The following is a 17066-nucleotide window of genomic DNA, read 5'->3' as shown; positions in this document are numbered from 1 at the left end:
GGGACCGTCCCTTGAGCTGTGCCAAGTTTTACATGAGGCCAGAGAATGGTGTGAAGTTTGGGTCTGGGCTCAGCACGTCTCATACCAGCGGCTCTCAGAATCTCCCTGCAAGGGGCTTGGGGAGACAAGGAACTCCGGGTCTCAGCCCCAGACATTTCGATTTTGTGGAGTGAGGCTCATGAGTCTGCATGTTTTTTCTTTTTTGAGACAGAGTCTTGCTCTCTCCCCAGGCTGGAGTATACTGGCATGATCTCTGCTCACTGAAACCTCCGTCTCCAGGGTTCAAGCCATTCCCCTGCCTCAGCCTCCTGAGTAACTGAGAGTACAGGCATCCCCAGCACGCCCGGCTGACTTCTGTGTGTGTGTATTTTAGTAGAGACGGGGTTTCACCATGTTGGCCAGGATGGTCTCGATCTCCTGACCTCATGATCCACCCACCTCTGCCTCCCAAAGTGTCAGGATTACCGGCATGAGTCACTGCGCCCGGCTGAACCTGCATTTTTAACAAACTTCAGGGTGATGCTGAAGGACTCTACCTTCAGGAGTTTTGGGGCTCAGAGGACAGCAAGGCAGGGCTACCCGGGGTTCCCCACTCTCTGTCCCTGTTGCCCCTTCCTCAGGCAGATGCTAGCTCCAGGCCACATCCCTACAGGAAACTGAGTCATTACCTCCCAAGGCTAATGTGGAAACGGGAAACTGACTTGTCCTCAGCACTTTTTCCAGCCTCATCCCCAGTCACTTCCCGGCTGGTGTCTCAAACTGGTCTCTGCCCTGTTGGTTGGGGCTAGCTCCAATTAACCCCTCCTCCGCCGGTCCCGGTCCCAACTGTTAGCCCTTCACGGAGCCCTTGGTGTCTCTGTAAAATGATGCAAGGCCAACACACACACACACACACACACACACACACACACACAGATACATAGACACACACACAGACACAGAGGCACACTCACAGACACAAACACAGACATACACAGACACACACACAGAGACACAGGCACACACAGAGACACAGGCACACACACAGATATACACATAGGCACACACACACAGAAACACAGACACACAGGCACACACACAGAAACAGACACACACAGACATACAGGCACACACACAAACACTGACACAAAAACACACAGACACACAGTAACACACACAGAGACACTTACAGACACACATATACACAGAGACACACACAGAGACGTACACAGGCGCACACATACACAGGCACACACAGATACACAGGCACAGGCACACACACACAGAGAAACAGACACACACAGGCACACACACAGGCACACACACAGACACATACAGTCACACATACAGACACACACAGAGACACATGCACACAGTAACACACAGAGACACATACTGACACACATACACACACAGACACACAGGCACACTCACAGTCACATACACAGACACATGCAGAGACACACAGGCATACACACAGACACACGGGCACACACACATACACAGACACAGACACACATACAGATAAGCAGACACAGGCACACACACGCAGAAACACAGACACATACAGGTACACACACAGAAACAGATACACACATGAGGACACAGACACACAGGCACACACACAAACACACACAGACACATACATAGACACACGGACACAGAGAAACACACACAGAGACATACTGACACACATACACACACACAGAGACACAGACACACAGACACACACTCAGAGACAGACACACACATACACAGACACAGGCACACACACACAGAAACACAGACACACAGAGACACACAGGCACACACACAAACACACAGTCACACATACAGACACACAGACACACACAGAGACACGCACACAGTAACACGGAGACACATACTGACACACATACGCAGACACACGAAAACACACACAGACACAGAGGCACACTCACAGGCACAGACATACATAGACACAAATGCAGAGACACACAGGCACATACACATACACACACAGGCACACATACAGATACACAGACACACAGGCATACACACACAGAAACACAGACACACACAGACACACAGGCACACACAGAGACACATACAGACACACGTACACACAGAGATACAGACACACAGAGACAGACACAGGCACACACAGAGACACACGCACACAAAGCAGCTCAGATTGTTCATTACGGCTTTGTTATTCAAAGCAGTGATATTTCATGAAGTCTCAGCGAACACTGAATTAGCGCACAGTGAACCATTGCTCCTAGGGAAAGACCGGGCTAGCTTCCCAGAGGTCATCAACCCATCAACACCTAAGCCCGTCTTGCGTGGGTTTCTGTTTGAAGACACCGTAGTGAATACACATCGTGGAGTCACTCACATTCGTCTCGAAGCTGACAGCACTGAAACTTGTGCCTAAATGAAGCTCATCAGGTGTGTATTTCCGCAGGAGAGCATCCTAGCTTCCCCGTACTTAGGGACGTGAGGTACCACGTCAGCAAAGACCTGGGGATATTGGAAAGCGCAAATTCACTGACAAAAAGCGAGAAAACACAAAACCCAGCACTCGAATAGACCTTGAAGAGAACCCTGTTGACCGTATGCGGTGGCACAAGAAGGCAGTGAGTGTTTTGCTTTGTTGAACTTCAACTGAGAACACGTGGTATTGAGAAGCTCAATTCTGGCCAGGCGTGGCGGCTCACGCCTGTAATCCCAGCACTTTGGGAAGCCGAGGCGGGTGGATCACCTGAGGCCAGGAGTTCGAGATTAGCCTGGCCAACATGGCGAAACTCCGTCTCTACTAAAAACACAAACAATTACCCAGGCACCTATCATCCCAGCTACTTGGGAAGCTGAGGCAGGAGAATCGCTTGAACCCGGGAGGTGGAGGTTACAGTGAGCTGAGATCATGCCACTGCACTCCAGCTCTGTCCTGGCTGACAGAGCGAGACTCTGTCTCAGAAAAAGAAACAAAAAGAACTTCAGTTTTTCTGCTGCTCTGTGTAAGTACAAAACTTGCCGAGTGTAAGGAGAGGTACGGAAAGGTGACGACTGGGTCTGGGCTTTATACCACGGTGATGAAATAATCTGCACAGCAAACCCTCATGACATGTGTCTACCTATGTAAGAAACTCTCACTCGTATCCCCGAATCAAAAATGAAAGTTCCAAATAAAAAAAAATTACATGCCGGGAATATTGATGAGAGGATTACACATGCATTTTAGCAAGGGGGCAAGTTCACAAATACAGAATCCTTGAACGATGAAGGTTGTGTGTACACAGATTAAAACAATAAGAGTGTTTGTCATGGTGTCGAAAATATATCATTGTCTTTCTCAGAACATTTAAAATCCCTCACCCTTGCTATATCCTGTGAATTAGGTTGTTACACCATGGGACTGATCCAGGGGTGTCCTAGTCGGGGGAGGGGAAGGTCACAGAATTTGGGCCCCTCATCTGCCTCATTGCATCCTCTATCAGGCCATGAAAGCGTATCCCTTCTTTCTGAACCGGGAAAACTTCTATTCACCCCTCAAGGCTGTGGCAGAATGTCACCTTCTCCAGGAAGCCCTCTGTGATCCTCTTCCCTGGCCAACCCACGTTCTTTCTCACAAGCATTTGTAAGAGGCGATTTGTAAGGGCTTTACAGTTTAAGGAGCACAGCTGCAGTCTCCAGTTCTCAACTCCAGCAGCAAATGACACACATCTGAGGGGTTTTCCTAAGTCCTGATGCCCGAGCCAATTAAATCAGAAACTTTCCGAGGTGAGATGCAGGTGTCTATATGTTAAAGCCTACCCATGTGATGCAAACGTGTGATCGACTCCGCAGGAGGCACCTGTTACAGATTCTTACCTCCTTAGTATGTCTTAAGAGTGCTTGTATCTTCTCTTCTACCTCTGCTGACTTACCCACGCTCTGCTAAAAATAGCGCCGGCCCCTCCGACCTGTTCTCCATGCTATTACCCAAAGAGGGGCCTTCAGCAGGTTAAGTGTCCCTGCAGAGCTGTCTGCATCAAACCCTTCAGGGGAAGTTACATCTGCACTCCTCGGCTCTGGCAACAGAGGCGGCCATGATACGGCTCTGCAGCTCCTGTAGTCCGAGATGAACTGCAGCCTCCCTACCCTCACTTACTGCTTCTCTACAGAGTGAGACAGTCTTCCTCTTCCTTACATCTGCCTTCCTCTGCTCATTCTTGGAAGCTTAGCGTCCAGGGAGGGCCCCTCCTGGGAGAACTCTCTCTGACGCCCTGAGCGAGTGTGGTCCCTGCTCTGTGCTTCCAGACCTCCAGGGCTTCCATGCCCAAATTGATACCCTGGTCATTACTGCCCAGGCAGAGAACACAGAACAGGGACCAGGTATGTCTTCTCTGTACCCACAGCAAACAGCACCAAGAACACAGGTAGCATTTTACTTCAACCTATGTTGGCTAAAGGAATACACAAGAGAGCCAAGGACTGGGAGGGAGGATGAATGACAGGTACGTGGATGGACGGGTAGGTGGGTGGGTGCATGGATGGATGGGTGAGTGGGTGGGTGCGTGGACGGACCGGTGGGTGGGAGGGTGCGTGGATGGATGGGTGGGAGGGTGCGTGGATGGATGGGTGGGTGGGTGCGTGGATGCATGGGTGGGTAGGTGAGTGCGTGGATGGATGGGTGGGAGGGTGCATGGATGAATGGGTGGGTGGGTGCGTGCGTGGATGGATGGATGGGTGGGTGGGTGAGTGCGTGGATGGATGGGTGGGTGGGTCGGTGCGTGGATGGATGGATGGATGGATGGATGGATGGATGGATGGATGGATGCATGGGTGGGTGAGTGGATAAATTAATGAGTAGGTGGATAGTTGGGTGGATAGCTGGGTGGATGGACAGGTAATTGGCTGGATGAGTGGAAAAATGGGCAGTGATGAGATGCATGGTGGATAAGTGGATGGATGGTTGGGTGGACTGATGAGTGGGTGGGTATGTAGGTGAATGGATGGATGGATGGATAGACGGATAAATAGATTAATAGATAGGTGGATGGATGGATAGATGGATGGACAGGTGGATGGGTGGGTGGGTGGATGGATGAATGGATGGATGGATGAATAAATGGATGGGTATTTGAGTGGGTGAGTGGGTGGGTAGATGGATGGAAGTATGGGTGGATAGGTAAATGGATGGTCGGGTGGATAGATGGCAGGTGGATGGATGGATTGGTAGGTAGGTAGATGGATGGATAGATGGATGGATGAATAGATAAGTGGATGGATGGATAAATGCGTGAATGGATGATGGATGGATAAACTGATGAATGGGTTAATGGATGGCTAGATGAGTGATGGATAGATGACTGTATCAATTGATGAGTGGTTGGATGAATAGATGGATGTATGTGTGGATGGAAAGATGGGTAGATGAATGGATGCACTGATGAACAGATGCATGAATAGATGGGTAAATGAATGGGAGGATGGATGGAGGATGGATGGATGAACAGGTGCATGAATGGATACATAAATGAATGGAGGGTGGATGGATGGATGCATCGATGAATGAATGGATGAGTAAGTGAATGGCAGGATGGATTGATGGATGAATAGATAAATGGATGGATGAATGCATACATGCCTGCACACATGAACGAATGGGTAAATGGATAGAAGGACATACGGACACCTAGAACACAGAGACCCTGAGGAGCCGGAGAGGCTTCAGTGATTGGTCTGAAACAAGATTCAAGTGAGTTTTCTTCCATATCAAAATGCCCATTGCTGATTCAGGACATTCTCCTCCCTTTCAAGTCACACAAGTGGTGAAGGCAGGTGTCCCTCAGGGTCCACAAGGCTGGGCCTGGAGAGGTCTGTTTACCCTGCACATGCATCTACCAACTCCCAAGCCCAGCATCCCCTATGCCCAGGTGGGTTGATGGATGGATGGACGGATGGACAGATGGATGGATGGATGGATGGATGGATGGATGGATGGATGGATGGATGGATGGGTGGGTGGGTGGATGGGTGGGTGGATGGATGGATGGATGGATGGATGGATGGATGGATGGATGGATGGATGGGTGGGTGGGTGGATGGATGGATGGATGGGTGGGTGGGTGGGTGGATGGATGGATGAATGGGTGGGTGAACGGATGGATGGATGGGTGGATGGCTGGGTGGGTGGGTGGATGGGTGGGTGGGTGGGTGGATGGATGGACTCGTGTCCATGAGCATTTTTCCCCACACTGACCACGTGATCACCAGCAAGCTCCTGAACTCTCTAATCCCAGCATCTTTATCTACAAAAAGCCCATGAGGTATATCTTAAGGGCTTGCTGAAGAGAACAAACTGAATGCTCTTTGAAAAGTGTAGTCCACAGCACAGACATTCACATTCGAGAACCAGTCATGGGAAGTCGCACGTAGGAGGGGATGAGCAGAACATCCGGTAGAATAACAATTCAGCGGTGTTTGACAACTCAGCCACGCAGAGCCTCTGAGGGGCTTTTAAATTCCTAATAGCAGGGTGCAGTGGCTCCCCCCTGTAAACCCAACACTTTGCAAGGCCAAGGCAGGTGGAAGGCTTGAGTCCAGGAGTTCAAGACTAGCCTGGGCAACAGAGAAACACCCTGTCTCTACAAAATAAATAAATAAATAAAACTAGCTGGGTATGGTGAGGCACGCCTGTGGTCCCAGCTACTTGCGAGGCTGAGGTGGGAGGACTGCTTGAGCCCAGGAGGTTGAGGCTGCGGTGAGCTATGACTACACCGCTGCACTCCAGTCTGAGTGACAGAGCAAAATATTGCCTCAAAAAATAAAAATAAAAACGCCTAACACATCTATAAAGCAGGCTACCCAGAAAGTCCTGGGCAAGAGTGACTTTTCCAAGCTTCCTGCAACGGGGCCAAAGCTCAGAACCTCGGATCTAGGTCAGCAAGAGCCAATGGACGGGGGTGAAGCAGGTCTGCATCTGAAACCGTCACCCAGAAATCAGGAATGCAGGAGGGACGGGCATCACAGATGCTGGTGTATTCTTAGCCTGCACTCTGTAGGATTAAAATATTAAAATATGCCCACTAGCCTGGAAAACAGAGTGAAACTCTGTCTCTAACTACACACAAGAGGCTCAGAGCCCGGGGGTTCAAGGCTGCTATGAGCTGAGATCATACCACTGCACTCCAGCCTGGGCAACAGAGTGAGATCCTGTCTCAAAAAATAATACTAATATTGTGGTCTGAGCATGGGGGCTCACGCTTGCAACCCCAGCATTTTGGGAGGTCGAGGTGGGAGGTTTGCCTGAGCCCAAGAGTTCGAGACCAGCCTGGACAACATAGTGAGACGCCTATTCTACAAAAAGATTTAAAAAATTAGCTGAGTGTGGCACATGCCTGTGGTCCCGGCTCCTCAAAAGGCTGAGGTTAGAGATTCCCCTGAGCCCAGGAGGTCAAGATTGCAGTGAGCTACCATCATGCCACTGCACTCTAGCCTGGGAAAGTTTAAAATAAAATTTAAAAAAAGATTACAAGCCACCACCAAGTAATACACTTATGATATGAAGAGTGTGTAAGGAGCATGTGGACAGCTGTGGCTGTCCGTGTTGTGTGTCTGCTGGATGCTGTGTTAGACCACAACCACAGCCTCTTGAGTAAAGACCTCAACACGGGGGGGCCTCTACCTTTATGGTGGCCTCTGCAGAGTCTGCAGAAGTCACATGTTCATATCTGTCTCCTGCTTGCCACATCCAAAACTTCCCCGTCCTGCTATTCTAGGTATGAATCTCTGCATTAAATGCCTGACACTTTCCTCTCTTTGTGTGTCCCTTCAACTGCTGAGAACGTTTTGTGCTGAATTCATCGAAGACAGCCCCGTGTTAATTCACATTTAGAACCAAACCTGCTCCCCGCAGAAGAAGAAAACTAGCAGCAGCCGCAGGAGAGGCGGACTGGCAATCTTTGAGACCTGGCAGTAGTTATAAAATCTCTATGCCTCCACAAGTCCCTTGGCCCTTAAGGACAATGCGGTCTGTTTATTCTTGTCAGCATTCCCGTCCATCGTCTTCCTGCAGATACGAAGGCTCCTTCTGGTCAGCATCCCCTCGTGGATCAATGCTTGCCAAAGGCGTATTTAGACAATAATTTTGCAGGGTCAGGAAAAGCAGACACAAGCAAGAGGCTTGTCCGGCTGCCCTGTGTCCCATGAGTAGTGCCTGCCGAGTCTCTGCAATGTAACGGCTCTGGCTGGTCTGCCACCTCCTCAGGAAGGACTGTCAGCTCAACCAATTACATTATTATTATTATTATTATCATTATTGAGACGGAGGCTCACTCTGTCACCAGGCTGGAGTGCAGTGGCACCATCTCGGCTAACCGCAACCTCTGCCTCCTGGGTTCAAGCGATTCTCCTGCCTCAGCCTCCAGAGTAGCTGGAAGTACAGGCACCTGCCACCACGTCTGGCTAATTTTTGTATTTTTAGTAGAGACGGGGTTTCACCATGTTGGCCAGGCTGGTCTCGATCCCTTTACCTCGTGCTCTGCCTGCCTCGGCCTCACAAGGTGCTGGGATGACAGGCGTGAGCCACCTCGCCTGGCCCTAGTTACATTGTTAACAGCTTTTAAACAGCGCCCTCGGAGAAACGCTTTGCTTGGCTCTTTGAAAAGCAGCAGCACAGCACTCCTATAGGTGCTTCTCAAAAGCAGAGGACCCGCCCCAGCCTAGAACACCTCTAAAAGTTGAGAAAGCAAAGTGCTTTAAAGGGGTTTGCGACCGCTTTCAAACTCATCCAGCTGCTGCCTATGGTGACAAACAGGGTTTCGATCTCAGCCCAGCCCACCCAGACAGAGAGCGCGAAAGCAAGCTTTGCCCATCCTGCTTCTTCAGCAAGGCTTTCCACGCACCCCACGTGGATTTTCTCCTCTCCTCGGATGAATTTTCTTTGCAAAGCCGGTGGCTGCACGCTCCTTTCCCAGCCCACTTGAAAAGTGCTGGTCTGAATCTGACTCATGGGGGAGAAGAAAGGAAGTTTCTGGCTTCCTGCTGGGGGAAATGTTCTTGCGATGACTAGGAGACCGTATGAGGCGAGGCGTGGTGGCAACCCTGAGTCATTCTAAAAACAAGCCCAAAAACACGCCCATGGCCATCTCCCCAAAACTCGCCAAGGAACCACGCCAAGAAAGAATACCCAACAGGAAATTCAAGAAGAGGAAGTCCTTCTGGTCTCTAGAGATGTGAAAGATATCTGTTGGACAAACAGTACTAGAAATGTTGGTGGATAACTGTGTTTCAGCCAAGAGACAGGATTCAATCAAAAAATAGCAGCAGCAAAGCCTCAAGCCCTGGACAGCGTGCAGCCTGCAGCTACAGCAGCACCAGGAGACCACGTTCACAAGCAATCCCCACCCCACGTCCCCGGCAGGGAGAACGCAGGGGAACCACTGACGACAGGTGAAAATAAAACCTCACGAGCCTGGATGCTGAACCTCAGGACTCGGAATGAAGAAGCTTCCCTGCCATCTCATTCTCTCCCGCGAAGACTCAAAGTCCTTTGTCTTTCTCTTGCCAATGCTCTAAAAACGGACTGTTCTTTGCTGAGGACGCTAGAGCAGCTAGAATTCCAACCCCCCTCCTTGAAAACGACCCATGCCTGGGTCCCTGCCATGTATCAGTGAAAAGCGCATGACAATACAGTTTGCTTTGTTTTCCCCTTGTTAAGCTGTCTTTGGTTACAGGAGTCCCTTCCCAGGAAGAATGTAGGACAGTTGATTTTAAAAATGATTTTTCAGGTGGCTCACACGTGTAATCCCAGCACTTTGGGAGGCTGAGGTGGGCAGATCACTTGAGGCCAGGAATTCGAGGCCAGGCTGGCCAACAGGATGAAACCCCGTCTCTACTAAAAATACAAAAATTAGCCAAGTGTGCTGATGCACGCCTGAAATCCCAGCTATTCAGGTGGCTGAGGCAGGAGAGCCACCTGAATCCAGGAGGCAGATGTTGCAGTGAGCGGAGATCCTGCCATTGCACGCCAGCCTGGGTGACACAGCAAGGCTCTTGTCTCCAAAAAAAAAAAAAAAAAATTGTTTTTTCCAGTCTGGGCAACATAGCAAGACCCTGTCTCTACAAAGAAATGTAAAAGTGGCCAGGCATGGTGGTGTGTGTCTGTAGTCCCAGCTACTGCAAAGGCTGAGGTGGGAGGACTGTTTGAGCCCAGGAGGTGGAGGCTGCAGTGAGCTCTGGTCGAACCCCTGCTCTCCAGTCTGAGCAACAGAGTGAGACCTCCACCTCAAAAAAGTACTTTTCAGCCTGGCCAACATAGCGAAACCTCATCTCTACTAAATATACAAAAAGTAGCCAGACATGGCATTGCATGCCTGTAATCCCAGCTAACTAGGAGGCTGAGGCAGGAGAACTGCTTGAACCGTGAGCCGAGATGGTGCCACTGCACTCCAGCCTGGGCAACAGAGATTCCATCTATAAAAAAACAAAACAAAACTTTTCTTCCTTTGCACCCCTAAAGACACGTAGGTCTTATTTCTTACCATGTCTGTAAATCACAAAGGACACGATTCTTTTCCCCTAACGTAACGAGAGTGATCTGAAAATGTTCAGCCCGACTGAAAAGCACCACAAGCTCCATGTAGCTAGTGAGAAGTCCACCTCCCTTGGGGAAGAGATACCTAAGTTAGAAAGCATTCCAGACCGTATCCACGAAATCCTGCCCCGATTCCTAAGTGCCCAATTGGTGAAAGTATCGTATGAGCTGCATTTCTTTCTAAATGACAGCATGTAACCACCGTAGGGCCTTCCAGAAGAAAAGTGACTTACAAACAAACAAATGTAAAATCAGGTTCCTGAATACCTCCAAAGTGTAAAGGCACGTATTTGTCCTCACATGAAAACTGTGTCTCACAGACAGAGAAAGGAGAAAAGAGTGAATGCAGGGAGGTTTTTTGTTTGTTTGTTTTTGAGACTGAGTCTCTCCGTGTCGCCCAGGCTGGAGTTCAGGGACACGATCTCGGCTGACTGCAACCTCTGCTTCCCGAGCTCAGGCAAGTCTCGTGACTCAGCCTCCCAAGTAACTGGGAGGGATTACAGGCGTGCACCGCCACGCCCGGCTAGTTTTTGTCATTTTAGTAGACTCTGGGTTTCCCACGTTGGCCGGGCTGGTCTTGAACTCTTGGCCTCGTGTGATCCCACTGGCCCTGGCCTCCCAAAGTGCTGGGATTACAGGCGTGAGTGAGCCACCTCACCCGACCTAAAGCAGGCGGTTAAATGCAAAACAATCAACTTTTACCACAGCCAAAAGCTGGAGGAAAATCAGGGCAAACTCGCTGGAGGATAAAACCCACTTCCTCTGCCCAGAGGGCAGCAACATTCCCCTAATAACTTCTACATACACACCCAGGGGCAGGAGACAGCGCTCCGGAGAGGCGGAGAAATCGAAGCGCAGGCTTGCTCTGCTGCGGTGAGGGAATCCCAAAGAGACCTGGTATTGTTCCCCAGATGTGGGCCCACGTAGGGGTTTGGAATTTTTCAAACTGCCCAGGCCGCTGTGCCTGCTGGGCTCAAAACAGCCTTTTCTGGAAAGCAGTGATGCATCGGCTGTGTTCTACGCTACTGTCAGGGATGGGACACTCCCAACCGCAGAGCCAGCCCTATATCTGTGCCTAGGCACAACTCCCAAGCCCTCCTCCCGGTTTTCTTCCCTCAACACGATTGGCACTTGGCACCAGATGAATTCCTTGTGCTGGGGGCTGTCCTGGGCCTCAAAGGATTCTGAGAGGCTTCCCTGAGCAGCCTTTTCCACAGCAGGATGGTGGCAGGTCCCACCCCAGGGTGGCCACCAAAAACTGTCTGCAACCTTGGCAAAGGGTCTCCTGAGGGCCAACGTCACCCTGGGAAGTCCTGCTCTCTACAAAGCTGGTGCCTCCTTGTTTCCTCTGCAGCCTTCCCCCAGCTCCATCCATCCCATCTATGCCCCTGAGTATTTATGAAGACACCAAGGAACACAGGGGCCTGGTTCCCCGAAACGCTGAGATCAGGCAGGGCTGTCAGACTCTGTGAGAGAGCCTCCCCCTAGGCTCCGTGGGGTTTTGCAGCCCGATGCATACTGCTGTGGGAAAGTACGTTCTGAGCATCACCAACTCAAAGGTGAAGTTTCCTGATGAAACAACACGTGTATTAATACGACCGGGACAGAGGGTTTCCATCTCCATCTCTAGTAGGGTGGCACTGGAAAGCGGGGGTGACAAGGGTCCCCCAAGGACATCCAGCAGTGCTGAGGGCCCGGCTTTCCTCTGCGATTGGAAGGACAGACTGGCCCCTGCTATCTACCTGTCTGCTGCCCTCCCCACCCCCCACCCCCTATGCAGCCACCCTTCCCTGGACGCGAAGTCTCCGCAGTCTCAGGGCCCCTAAGCCCAGTCTACTTCCAAAACTAGGGAGCTCAAGATGAACACTACTGCGGGCTTAAAAAGTGTGCAACGGCTTGTTGTGAGCTCAGAGAAGATAAGGCTTTAGCCCCCTCTCTCCTCCATTGACCTGTAAAGCCGGACCAGCTGGCAATTCTGTCCCCAGGTCTTCAAAACCCAGCCAAGCCCCTCATCAAGCTCCACCACTTGGAACACCTGAGTTATTTAGTGATGGAACCATAGCGGTCCCTGTCGCCCTGTGTGTCCTGTCCACCTGTTTGGTTGCCTCTCTTCTCCTGGAAACTAAATTCTTCAGACACCAGAACTCTTTTGGATATATTGTCCTGCCCCAAGCACAGGGCAGCTGCAAAGGAGGGAATGAATGAATGCATGAAGGACAGACCTGCGTTAGCCAGACGAGTGAAAACGCCCTTCTGCAGGTGCCTTGGGAGCAGATGCAGCTGATCAAACCCTACAGAGCCCTCCCTGCTAAGGAAAAAAGAGAAACAGGAAGCCGCGTTTGGAACCTCCCTGCGGGCTGTACACGCCTCCAAATTTTACAAAAGGGAGCCAGCCACACTGCCTGTCAACTCTACCAAGGGAAAGCGCAATTTCCAGGATACCCGGGACGCGCGGGCCGGGCGCGGTGGCTCAAGCCTGTAATCCCAGCACTTTGGGAGGCCGAGGCGGGTGGATCACGAGGTCAAGAGATCGAGACCATCCTGGTCAACATGGTGAAACCCCGTCTCTACTAAAAATACAAAAATTAGCTGGGCATGGTGGTGCGTGCCTGTAGTCCCAGCTACTCGGGAGGCTGAGGCAGGAGAATTGCCTGAAACCGGGAGGCGGGGGTTGCGGTGAGCGGAGATCGCGCCATTGCACTCCAGCCTGGGTAACAAGAGCGAAACTCCGTCTCAAAAAAATAAAATAAAATAAAGAGCGTGTAAACCCATTAGCAGCTCCTCCCTACAAACAGAGACCAGGCCTCGTCACCGCAGCTCTGGGCTGAGCTAGACCCTATGAACACCAGCAGGAAATTTCGCGGCACAAACCGGGCCTCCTCTGCCCTCCCAGAGCTGGGCGTTCCCGCCTCTCATTCCTCAGTTTGTCCAGCCCTGATAAGGCTGGTCAAGTTTACACTGCCTGCAAGCCGCTCTTCTTAAAAGCCTGCCCACAGGAAGGGGCAGAAACGCACCGTCTAGTGGAATTGATAGCACATCACACCCAGCGGGGTCCCCGTTTCCCTTTCGACGCGAGGGAAACAGAAAAACACCAGGAAATAATAACCAGAACGAGGCCCGGTTTAGGGCGCGGGAGGGTGACCGTGGCTCCCCCCTCTCTGGATACTTTTTCTGTTTTCCCAACTCTCCAGCGCTACACATGGACAATCTGGTAACCACGCGTTTCTTTCTGAAATTCCCGGGGCCTGCATCCACACCGGAGTTTTGAACGGTTTCAGGGCTCAAAGTTTGTTTCCAACTGTTCCTTCCCCTCCCCCCATCCTCCGGGCTCCCAGCGATTCCAAATTTAGGCCCGGGACGCAGGGCGTGGCTGCGAGAGGCGACTCCGGGGCGGCCTCCGCGCGCGGCCTAAACACGCAAGTCCCAGACCCCGGAAGGAGAGAGCGGGGTGGGGTCAGGGGCTGATGCCAACGGGCAGAAAGATCCGTTAGAAAGTCGCCGGGATTAGGAAGAATGAAATGCCACCTCTCCCAAGGTCCCCCCCAAATTTAAGAGTTTGCGCCTCCGACAACAAACGCTGACCTTCTCCCTCTGGAATGCGACTCCCAGCCGGCTCCAGGAGAGAACTGGGGAGAAAGTGGGCGCCTTCTCCATGCCTGGGCCCCCCTGGCCACAGCGCGTCCCGCCGCGGTTAGGGAGGGGGGTCCCGGTGTCCCCGCGGGGCGCCCCCCAATTCCGCACCCGCAAGCGGATCCCCAGGCCCGGCCCGCGCCCCACGAGTGCCCCCGCACCCGAATCCCCCAGCTGGCTCACCCGGGGCGGCCACCAAAGCGCCGAGCAGGCCGAGGAGCAGCAGCAGCGCCAGCGCGGACCCGCGGGCCATGGTGCGCCCAGTGCGCGTAGGGACGCTCCCGAGTGCAGCGCGCGGGCGGTAGCGGCGGCAGCGAGACTAGCACCCCTGGGCCGTGTAGGGCGGAGCTCGGAAGGACCCGAAGGGGGCGGGTGAGGGGAGCCGCCCCGCAGGCTCAGCCCCCGCCGCTCCCGCCCGGCCCCGCCCCACCCCACCCCGGCCTCGGCGCGCTTAGGAGGGGCGGGAACGCCGGGCCGGGGGAGGGGACCGAGAAGGAGGCGGGCGGGACCGAGGGGAGCACGGGACACCCCCCTCCCTTCCCAGCAAACCGTGGAATCCGCACGTCCACGAGCCCGTCTCCAGGACGCTCAGGGGGCGCCAACCCGGAGCAAAGAGAAATCCGACATTCTCAGGAAAGTGCGGGTCCCCCACCTGTCTGCACCCCCGTAAATTGCACGCCCCAGGGAGGCCCCTAACTATAGTGGCACAAAACTGCCGCGCTTCTTGAAAACCTGTAGCCCCCAAACCCCCTCCCGACTCGCCCCTGCAGCCTATTCTCCGCCCCTTGCACGAGGACTCCCTCGCCCCCTGGTCGGTGGTGGGGGCAAAAGAAACTCCCAGGTCTCCTGCTCAGCAAAGTGCGGGCCCCTCCCTCCCTACACTCCCTCAATGCACACTTCTAAATAGAGCAACACAAAACTGCCGCCCTTCTTGAAAACCTATAACTCCCCCTACTTGCCCCTGCAGGCCCTTCTCCGCCCCTTTCACAAGGACCCCTCACCCACCCCCATCCCAACCCCACACGCGCACCCCCACACCCTTGTCTCTAGTGGCAGCAAAAGAAACTTTGCCCCCTGCTTGGGAAAGTGCAGGTCCCTCCCTGTCTACACCCCCTAAAATGCACGCCTGTAACTGCAGCGAAGCGAACCCGCAGCACTTCTTGGAAACAGTAGCCCTCCACACTCGCCCCTGCAGCCCCTTCTCCGCCCCTAACAGAGACCTTCCCCTGCTCTGCAAAGGACACTCTCCAGGCTCCCCTGCTGGGAAAAGTATGGGGTCCCCTCCCAGCTGCTCGGGAGGATGGGGGGTCCCCAAGAGGAGCAAAGAGCAATTCCCTCCCTGCTCAGGAAGGCGTGGGCCCCCGCTGCCTCCACAGGCGACCCCCACCCCATGTACTTTCTGGCGCATCCGAGCTGGGGCGGAACCCAGGAGGGTTGGCGGGGGCGGGGGCGGACACCCCCTTTGCACAAGACCAACAGGACCCTTGGAGGTGCCTCTGAGCTCAGGCAGTTTAACCACCCCCCCAAAAAAACCCAGGACAAGGTTGGGAGTGAGGACTCCTGGTCATGGGGATTAGTGGGGGACAATAGGGAACTCCATCGGCCGTCTCAGTCTCTGGGGCACCTGGGCCCTAGCCCTGGTCGTTGGCGACTCACCTTCCAATGGCCTTTGAGTCTAGAGATCCCCCGTCGCGCCGCTGGCCACAGCTGCACTGCAGGCCTCCCCACACTAACAATATGCTTTCTGTGAACACCTAAGCCTATAAAATGCTAGCCATTTTCCTGAGGGGCAGCGGAACAACTTCGCAGACTGAGAAGCATCCCGCCCTTGCATTCCACCCTTGAAACTGCCCGCGACAGGAGTTCAGCTAGGCCGGGCCCAGTGGCTCAGGCCTGTAATCCCAGCACTTTGGGAGACCAAGGCAGGCGGATCACCTGAGGTCAGGAGTTCGAGACCAGCCTGGCCAACGTGGTGAAACCCCGTCTCGCGTGTGGTGGCTTGCACCTGTAGTCCTAGCTACTCAGGAAGTCGAGGCAGGAGAAAAGCTTGAACCGGGGAGGTGGAGGTTGCAGTGAGCAGAGATCAGGCCACTGCACTCCAGCCTGGGTGACAGAGTGAGACTCCATCTCAAAATAAAATAAAATAAAATATTTGAAAAGATCTATTCTGAGCCAAATAGGAGTGACCACGACCTGTGACACAGCCCTCAGGAGGTCCTGAGAACATGTGCCAAGGTGGTCGGGTCACAGCTTGGTTTTACACATTTTAGGGAGGCATCTGACAGCAATCGAATACATTTAACATGTATGTTGGTTTATCCAGAAAAGCAGGGCGACTGTAAGCAGCGGGGCTTCTGGCTTGTAGGTAGATTGTAGAACTTTCTGATTGACAATTGCTCGCGTTTCTCTAAAGACCTGGGATCAATGGAAAGGAATGAGTGAAGGGAAACGATTGTGGAGACCCAAGTTCTTATTCCAGCAGGCAGCCTTCAGCTGCCAGGCGTCAGAGTGAAGAGGCTGTAAAACGGTTTCTTTCACCACAGAGGTGTCATGAGGCATGTTCCACCTCACTTCCTATCACCGCCTCAAACGGCCTCTCTGGTTAAACTTTAAAAGCTGTGTGGCTGAGGAGAAAGTCCACTCAGATGGTTTTGAAGGTGGGACTGGCGGGGAGGGTGGGCTTAGAATTTTATTATTTGTTTACTTATTTATTGAGGTGGAGTCTTACTCTATCACCCAGGCTGGCGTGTAGGGGCATGATCGCAGCTCACTGCTACCTCCACCTCCCGGGTTCAAGGGATCCTCCTGCCTCACCCTCCTGAGTAGCTGGGACTACACGTGCCGCCACCAAGCCTGGCAAATTTTTGTATTTTTAGTCGAGATGGGGTTTCATCAT

General features: G+C 52.8%; 1 protein-coding gene across 3 annotated transcripts in view; it reads right to left on the bottom strand.

Moving 5' to 3' along the window:
• The window catches only part of CD99 (CD99 molecule (Xg blood group)), a 73136-nt gene extending 58642 nt beyond the window's left edge, over window positions 1–14494 (bottom strand). For all 3 annotated transcript variants that reach the window (XM_078362400.1, XM_078362401.1, XM_078362402.1), the window contains exon 1: window positions 14354–14494. In XM_078362400.1, the coding sequence (XP_078218526.1) occupies window positions 14354–14423 (70 nt within the window). In that variant the 5' untranslated portion in view covers window positions 14424–14494. The remainder of the gene's footprint in view (window positions 1–14353) is intronic.
• Window positions 14495–17066: the final 2572 nt, after the last annotated feature.

Source organism: Callithrix jacchus, chromosome X (assembly GCF_049354715.1).
Source record: "Callithrix jacchus isolate 240 chromosome X, calJac240_pri, whole genome shotgun sequence".
Classification (NCBI taxonomy): Eukaryota; Metazoa; Chordata; class Mammalia; order Primates; family Cebidae; genus Callithrix; species Callithrix jacchus.
Note: the sequence above shows the minus strand (reverse complement) of the source record. Positions and strands in the feature narration are given on the sequence as shown.